Genomic DNA, 9,093 nt, shown 5'->3' with positions numbered 1-9,093 from the left:
CAAGCTGCTGTTGATGATCTCCCTAACAGAAGAGCCAATGGTGTCCCAAACCTCTTTAAAAAAGCGAGGAGGGACCGGGTCTGTGGGACAGGAGGAGGGTTTAAGATTTTTAACTATCCCTGTGAGCACAGACAATGACACAGACTCAAACTGACAGAAAACAGCGCAGCATTGAGTGGATACACAACTCCACACTGAAAAGGGAGATATGTTGGCCCTAATAGCAGCAACCTTCTCATTAAAAAAGGAGAGGAATTTTTCACAAGCTTCACTTGTCATCTCCAATGAAGTGGACGGACTCGGATTAAAAACAGAACCAATCGTTTTAAAAAGAACTCGAGGCTTACTGACATTATTCGAGATCAAGTTAGAGAAATATTGAGTTTTTTCAGCTTTAACAGCACTTTGATAGTTTCTCCAGCACTCTCTAAGAATCTGGTGCGAGACCTCCAAGTGGTCCTTCTTCCACCTCCGCTCTGCCCTCCGACACTCACGCCGAGCTGTGCGCGTAGTGTCATTGAGCCACGGTTCCTGCTTTGGCAGGTTTAACAGTCCATCTCCAAGCCTACTCCAATCACCTTCAACTATACAAAACTGCAATGAACACCGCCCGCTCTAACTACTACTCTAACCTTAACCTAAATGTTTCACACATATGCTAATTGACCCCACCCCTTGGAACCTCAACCAATACACAAGCAGAAACACACACAGCCGCTCCCACCCGCCTCTTCACCGATGTCTGCCTGGGTGATATGTATGGCTGGTTCTCTCCCGGCGGTGGAGATCTAGTGCATTTAGATTTAATATTTAGATATAAGATTAAGCATTTAGATATGATAAATAACATTTAGATTTAAACATTTAGATTTAACGTAGGGGTGGGCGATATCGGAAAAATATCATATCACAATTTTTTCTTTGTGAAATCACGATCACATTTTTATTACGATTTTTTTCACTCAAATCATTTAGACTATTTTAAAGTTATTTTAATAAAACCTTAAAATCATCGCCCGTAATGAAAAAAAGGAATAAAAGATAATTTAGGACAAGGTAATTACAAGACAAGTTATTTTAGTCCCAGTCTTTTTACTTTGTGTAACTAAAGTGGTGTAGCATTAGCATTAGCAACACTTGCTACATAACAAGGCAGCATATCAGTCTAGTGATTTATATTTGTTATTGAGGAAACACAATCATATTAATAAAATCCTACACTAAGCAGTGTTTGAATGCCTCATTTCACACAGTTTAGACAATCATATTCTTTACAAGATAAAATGTTACAGCTTTGATTACATTAGGCCTGTGTGATATGGACCAATATTCATCTCTCTATTTTTTTCCTCAATATGGCAATAGGTGATATAAATTCCATTATTATTATTTTTTTTTCAATAGTTTTACAAGAAAAACAATAATGGGTCATTTTTACACTTGGCACCTCATAGATTTGGGTGGGCAGTAGATAAGCAGTATTGTAGAAAAGGGGTGGGGGATGCCACCAGGTGACCACAACCAGCCCCTCCTCCTCCTCCTCCTCCTCCTCATGCTTAAGGCCAGCTGATTGGTGTAATGTTCTTTTTATGTCCAGAGACGGTTGCTGTACTGCTTTTTGTTGCTGAGAATGTCCTTATTGGCATCGTTGCCCCAGAGATGGTCCTTGTTGGTATTTTTGACTCCTTTAGAAAGTTCTGGAGGGTGGAGCGGATGCTTGACAAGAATAAGTGGTTTCCCTCATCAGAGAAATGAACTCCGTCTGAAATAAACAGTGATCGTTTGTAGAATCGCAGGAGAGGATGTTCAACAACGTCTCCTTTGAAACAGACAGACGTCCTCTTGACAAAATGATTGATGGTTTTTCTGTCCCTGATGATCTGGGACAGCTTCCCGTACCTCCAGGATCTGCGTTCATTAATGGAGGAGAAGATGATCTTCATTGCAGGGAATTTAATGTGCAATTTGGTAAAGTCCTCTTTAATAGTGTAGGCCAGACTATTTGCACTGTTTATGCCCAGGTTGTTTCCTCCGGCGTGAACCAGGAGGATGTCAGGGGGTCCCTGGGTGGAAAGCTGACCATAAAAACAAGGCAGAACTCCTTCCCACCTCATCCCTCCTTTTCCAAACCAGTGCACGTTGGCATCCAGTCCCAAATTATCTCCAAAAAACTTTAGTGCAGCCTCCTCGCCCCGCCGGATGTAACTGGAGCCGATTATCCACACTTTGTCCTTTCTCTGTGATCTGTAACATAGACATGGAATCAGGTTAGGATTCATGAAAATAAATACAAAAAAGTACTCATCATTGTCGTTTAGCCTGTCCATGTTTTATCATCATATTAGCTGGAAGTGTGTAGTTCCAGTTACGAGTTAAGCCTCACTTCAGATTGAAGATTCTAATTAAAAGTCAGCTCTGAGATTCTTTTTCTCTCCAATGGCTACAGGTCATTACTTCATACAGTATAAACCAGTGGTTCTCAAACTTTTTTGACTCAAGTACCCCTTTTCTCTTATTTCTGAATCCAAGTACTCCCTTTTTTCAGACTATAACATTTTATTCAGAAGTCTGTGAAAAAACAACTATAAAGCACAATGATGGAAATAATGAGTGATAACACACATTTGAAAGAATCTCATTTTGTAAATAAATAGAATGAAACAGTATTTAGTTTCATTTCATTTAGTGCCTCCTGAATAGATTTATTTCTATAGATTTTACCATTTACGATCATCTCCCTCATCACGTGGGACCAAGACTGACCCTTGTATTTTCAGTTCATGTTCTAATGATTAGAACATGAACTGAAAATAATAATAATAATAATTAATATTAATAACTAATAATAACTAATCAATATCATTTCTTACATCATTTTGTGTGTTTTTAGTGTTTATTTTGTTGTTGTTTGTCTGTTCTTTTTTATTATTCACTATATTTTTCTCTTATTTTGTGTGTCTTTCAGTGTTGGTAACGTTACTTTAAAAAAGTAATATTATATAGTAATTATAACTATTAATATTAGTTATAGTACTCACTACTTGATCCAAATAGTAACTGAGTTAGTAACTTAATTACTCGATAATAAAAGTAACTCATTAACAAGGAAAGTAACTATTTGTGATACTTAAAAAAAAAAAAAAGAATCGTGTGTCATTGTGAGGTGCTTCATTAAATTCTAGTTACTTACAACAGATGTGGACAAAGTCTTCACTCCTGGATATAAAGTACACTTCACATGCACGTTCTTGCCTTTGACCACAATTAAATTAAAGTAGTATTTGTATCGCCACCTTAAAAATAACAACTTTTCATCAAATCTGTAGTGGTTGTGTGCGTGCTGCCACATGTGTAAAAACACTGTCTCTGATTGGCTGCCATGAAACATGACGCCGTCTTAGCCAATCATAATCGCTCACCTTGTTTTTAACCCACCTCCTCACTATAGCTGCATATGAAGCCAGGGGAGCTTTCTGATCACAGTTTATTCAATCAATACATGTAACTCACCGCATTTAATGTTCATTAACATTAACGGAGTTGTAATGGCGTAAAAAGGTTGTTAGTTAGATTACCCTGTTACTGAAAAACAAACGCCGTTATTTCAAACACTGGTGTATTTGTTGTTGTTTTGTGTGTTAGCTGGTAATAGTAAGTCATTTTCTCTCTTAGTGTGTGTGTGTTTGTTTGTCCTTTTCTATATTTTTCTCATATTTTGTGTGTTTTTAATGTCGTTTTGTGAGTTTCCGGTAAATATTAGTATGATCATTTTTAACTAGAAATAAACCTCTAAATAAACCTTCTATTGTTAATTTTACTCTATCTCTCTCAAGTACTCCCTGTAGTGCCATTGCCGACCCCCTAGGGGTACACGTACCCCCCATTTGAGAAACACTGGTATAAACCATACGTTTTCATTATTTCTCCAACATGTGGAGTCTTTCTGATTGACATAAAACTACTACAAAACATTTGGAAGTGAGGCAGGACCATTTTATAAATAAATATTTACAAAATTAAGAAGGAAATAGCTATAAATATTTGATTTTAGCCCCTCCCAAAAAATAAACATAAATAAAAAAAACGAATTCATAAAAAAATGTCTTACCTTTCAAGCTGATGCTGCTGGGCCGTCATTTTTTCCTCCAGTTCGTCCAGTTTCCTGTTTCCACTGGTAGAAATGTGGTTTCACCACAAGATGTCGTCTGATCAACACAGTTGTAGAAAATTTGTTTGAAGAGCTCCACAAAAATGGTGCTGTTACTCACAGAGATGATGAGCAACTGAATATAAAAGTGGACTGTTAGTAATGGACAGTTAGGCTTGTTCCCCAGGCAACCCAACCTCTCATCTGATTGGTCAACACAGTTTTTTCAGCTCAACAAATGCGTTTAAAGCAAAACAAAACATTTCAGAAAACAAAATGACAAATATTTCATTTTAAACAAACAAACAAAGCAGTTATTGCAATTTTACAAAGAAAAACATTTTTGGAGGGGGCAATAAGGAAAAAAAAATAAAAATCACAATTTTTTCTTTGTAAAATCGCAGTCACTGTTTTTTTTTTTTTTTTTTTCATTCAGACCATTTAGATTATTTTAAAGTTATTTATCAATAAAACAAACCATTTCACCAACTTTAAATATTGCCCTAAATGGAAAAATTGGATACAAGATAATAAAAAATCATGTAAGCAATTTATCAAACTGGTTCTATGTACAATTTACATCAAACAAAAATGTCGACAAGTTATTTTTAGTGACACAGCCTTTTTACTTAGTTTAACTAAAGAAGTGTAGCATTAGCAACACCTGCTACATAACAAGGCAGCATATCAGTGATTTTTTTATTTTTATTTTTTTGTTGAGGTAACACTCATGTTAATAAAATCCTACTTTAAGCCGTGTTTCGGACCCCTCATTTCCCACAGTTTGGACAATTACATGCTTTACAAGATAAAACATTACTGCTTTGTTTACATTAGGTCTGGGTGACATAGACCAATATTCATATCTCTATATTTTTCCTCAAAATGGTGATAGATGATATAAACTTATTTTTATTTTATTTTTCAATATAATTTTACAAGAGAAACAATAATGGGTGAAAGTCAGTGGATAAAAATGTCACAAAAAAGCCTTTTATTAACCACTAGCAGCACAATATCAACATTTTGTGTCACTTTTGATTTTTTCCTTCATTAAGGCTGAAATGTATGATTTATTACTGTAGTGTTGCTAAACCACATTCAGAACGTTGTGTCTTTAAGAAGTGTGTAAACAGTCCCAGAACCCATAAACAAGCCAGAACAAATGTAGTCTATACAATGTAGTGAATGAGTGTGTGTCAGGGTCATTATACTTTTTGAAATGTAATTTGTTTTTATTTCAATTTAGTTTTTCAGATTTTTATTTTTTTAAGTCAGTTTGTTTAACTAACTAATTAAATAAAAAGGGAGTGACAAAGGAAGCGGAAAATGAACATATATCATTTAAAACCTCGTTTACAAAATATGGACTTTTTCAAGATTTGATAATTATCAAGGTGTGGTCCGTTCCTAATCAAGCCTTCCCCACTATCTGACTGCTTGTACACAGAATGATTGTTGGTTTATTGTCAAGAGAATCAGTGAACATAAAAGCTCCATCAGATGTTCTAATCCTAACTACTTGGAACCAGTGGCCAGTAATTTAATGCTGTTTCACACCTTATCTCTTCTGTTATTTCCAGAGAATTCAGCATGTACAGTTGTCAAGAGGATGAGACACTGACAAAAATAACTATTTTGGATTCACACACTAGACTCTCAACACCCAAAGAGCTTAAATATAGATTTTGATATGATTTAGTCTAGTATGGATTCTTGTAGATTAGCCATGGTTTTAGACACTGCATATTGATCGTCTGCCTGATGTGTATGCAGTGTCCTCATCCTTTCATGCCAAGTATTTGTTCTCACACTGTTTATATATTTGTGTATATAATTAGTTTTCTCACTACAAACTCCTCATTCTACTTCTGAACTACATCTCCCACATGATCAATAGTGGTGTAGCAAACATGTGACTGATTGCCTTTATTAGATAAGCCTGTTCATTGTACCCATGCTTTTTGTTACCCAGATGAAGAACCTCTGACCGAAAGCTTGGCTGTTACATTTTTACATGTATATTACAAACACATTTTGGCAAATATAACCAAAGGAGAAAAAAAATGAACAAATATTGTCAGTAAGGAATAATGACACACAGCAGCTTAAGGACACAGCAGGTTATTTTAATTAACTTTACTTTGCAACATTCAAGACAAAAGACAAATCTTTCATATTACAATAAACTGTGTGTGCGTGTGCGTGTGCGTGTGGGCCTCATGTGCAGTGTGTGCACCCCACACATCCAACTATTCACCTCAGTTACGTATGTGGTGCCGATTGTAAAGACTCGATCACTTTTTCATAGCCAATATATTTTGAACATTTCACTGACTTTCCTCACATTTAGCAATTTTTTTCTTTTATTTGAGACAGAAATTCATGAAAAACAGCATGTTCTATATCATTGTTAAAAAGTGTACTGATGGAAAACTAATCTAAATGTAAATATTAAATCTGAATGTAAATATTAAATCTGAATCTAAAACCCACACTTCACACACCCCACCACTGACTGAGCCTCAGTCAGTGGTGGGGTGGCGACCGATTTAACATTTGGATTTAACATGAAGGCTTCCTCAGAGCCAGAGCGTTTGGGCTCTTTTTACGGTAGCTTTGGCTTCCTCCACCAAAGCCTGCACTCGGCTGCCACTTGGCCACCACCCTGTGAGCATCGGCTTCAGCTCTTGGTGACATCATCGACTAGTTGACGTCGACTCGTATGCACATGAAGTCGACTTTTCAAATTATGAAGTTGTTCAACCCCTAGTACATATATGTATAGACATTATATACGTAGACGCCACATCGACTGTAGAGGGACACGTCTACAGCGCCGCCATCTTGGAACGGTGCTGGTGGAGGCAGCGGTGCATGGACATGTGAGGTGTATTTACTGCTTCATGTGTAGGAAATTAAATCATCTAAATTGAACTTTGACTGTGCTAGCCTCAGCATTGAGGTCAGAAGGTCTGTCTCCCTCTGTGAAGTGCAAATGTGGACCAAGGGGGGGGGGCCTTTCCCCTTCCTGGCCAAGCAAAGGAACAGTAGAATCAAAGAACAGGTTTGTTCCTGTTATCACCTCTTTGTTACATTACGATCAAAAATAAACAATCAATCAATGTTTCAAACTCTGGGCTCCGACCCCCTGCGGAGCCCAGGGGATTTAATCATCCCCACAGGTCACTCAGGATGTTGGAAGAATACCAGCTGTTTGTTTCCACCTCAAAATGAGATCATCATGTGAGGGTCTTATCACCTAAATGGACAAATGTTGCTTCCTTTCTTTGTGTCCCAGAAAAGGGTCGTTAAGTAATCATGTGACATCTGAGAACTTTGTGAAAGATATAAGCTTTTTTCTCCTGTTCTTGCTTCAGAGTAAATCTGACCTCGGCTGCTCTCACAGGGTTTTTGTCTCTCCCCTGTTCTTCTGATTCTGCTTGTGTTAATAAACTTTGTGTTATTATGCAAGCCAGTTTCATCTACGATCCTTATTCATCCTCCACATCATCACCCGGGGAAACACAACAAACTTGGCGTTGTCGGGCAGTGACTGCTACAATTGTTCTTCCGTGCCGTGGTGTCCCTGAGTCCATCCAACATCCTTGGTGGGTAAGTTAACTGGGTGTTTGGGGTCACTGTGTTAACATGGTTATTGTACATTTTAAAAGAATTTGTGCGTTGCGTGATGTTTGTGTCGAGTGGAATAAGTTTCGTCTAAATTATGTTGTTAAATTGAGACAGACATTGGATAATCGAATAATGGACAACAGAGAACCGAAATGGTAGGATAGTTTTGTTTTGTAACGGTAGGGATGTAATGGCTATTTTATGGTTTTGTGGACTTAATATCCATGCAAGAATTGGGAACATGGCCATTTTTCCTACATTCTGTAAGTCTCTGTCGCAGGTTTCGTCACTTAATCATGAAATATGCTATAGAGAATGTGGCATTTAATTTGGTAAAGGTAAATTTTGAAATGAGGGAAATGAGAATGACTTGACTATGGAATGAATTCATGAAGTTGAGTTGAGTTGAAATGTGAGAGAAATGAAAATGACTTGACTATGGAATGAATTCATGAGTTGAGTTAAGATGATTATTTTTGAGTAAAGATTCAGGATTTTACTCAATATGGTGGAAAATGAATGAGCCACTATGGAATAAAGCGCTGTTTTGATGTTTTGTGCGTCAATAGGAATAAATGGATACAACTGCTGGTCAATTGTATTTGTTTTTTCTGTTTCTGTTTTGTGTGTGAATTAAATGTTGATTTGTATGTCATGTTTGTAGATGTAAGTTGTGTTTTGAACTATATATGATTTAATGCAAGAAGAGGGTAATTTGATATAAACCCAATATTGCATGAGATAGATTTGGTTAAGGGTTAAGAATTATGAGCCCTATAAATTATGGGGACTTTTGTTAGACTTTGGTGCTGTTTGAGATCGATTATTATCTAGAATATATTTTCAACATAATGTTAAACATATCTTAACTATAGTATTTGTATTTAGCTCTGTTTAAGGTTGGTTTGGATGTCGACCTTGTTTGGGGCCGCTTGCCCTATGTTTGTCTGCAGTCCGCTGTGGATGTTCTGTGTCCTCTTGCGCCGCAGGGGGAGGATCTGTGTGTGTGCGTGTGAATGCGTGTGCGTGTGCTTTTTCTTCCTGTCATGCGTTGAATGAATGGTAGTGAAATAGCTGGTATAACTGATTTTAATATAATTTGTGACTTGGTGAAGTTGCTATTCAGTGTTTGACAGAGCTGTGTGTTTGTTACTGGATTCTGACTGTTGCCACGATTGACGCTCTGGTTTAAAGTTCTTAATAAATAAATAGCGTTGTGCTGCATGCTGACGTCTGGGTTTTAATTTAGATTTTACACTTCTAGCAGTGTCTGAGACATGAGGCCGGCATCAGCCGCCGTTGCATGCATTCTT

General features: G+C 37.0%; 1 protein-coding gene across 1 annotated transcript; it reads right to left on the bottom strand.

Annotated features, from left to right (window-relative positions):
• Nucleotides 1-1,546: 1,546 nt before the first annotated feature.
• On the bottom strand, nucleotides 1,547-4,305 carry LOC114459067 (uncharacterized). The gene is made up of 2 exons (XM_028441432.1): nucleotides 4,109-4,305; nucleotides 1,547-2,244 (listed from the first exon to the last, which is right to left on the bottom strand). Exons 1-2 carry the CDS (start codon nucleotides 4,135-4,137, stop codon nucleotides 1,557-1,559), a joined length of 717 nt encoding a protein of 238 aa, XP_028297233.1. The 5' UTR covers nucleotides 4,138-4,305; the 3' UTR covers nucleotides 1,547-1,556.
• Between the last annotated feature and the right edge of the window lie 4,788 nt (nucleotides 4,306-9,093).

This window comes from Gouania willdenowi, unplaced genomic scaffold (genome assembly GCF_900634775.1).
Source record: "Gouania willdenowi unplaced genomic scaffold, fGouWil2.1 scaffold_250_arrow_ctg1, whole genome shotgun sequence".
NCBI lineage: Eukaryota > Metazoa > Chordata > Actinopteri > Blenniiformes > Gobiesocidae > Gouania > Gouania willdenowi.
This window is presented reverse-complemented; position numbering and strand designations above follow the sequence as displayed.

Bases quoted from the DNA above. Each gene is read 5' to 3' on its own strand.
- LOC114459067 (XM_028441432.1), bottom strand. From the start codon at position 4,137: ATGACGGCCCAGCAGCATCAGCTTGAAAG. The intron at 2,245-4,108 runs GTAAGACATTTT...TCTATGTTACAG, and splicing joins CAGCAGCATCAGCTTGAAAG to ATCACAGAGAAAGGACAAAG.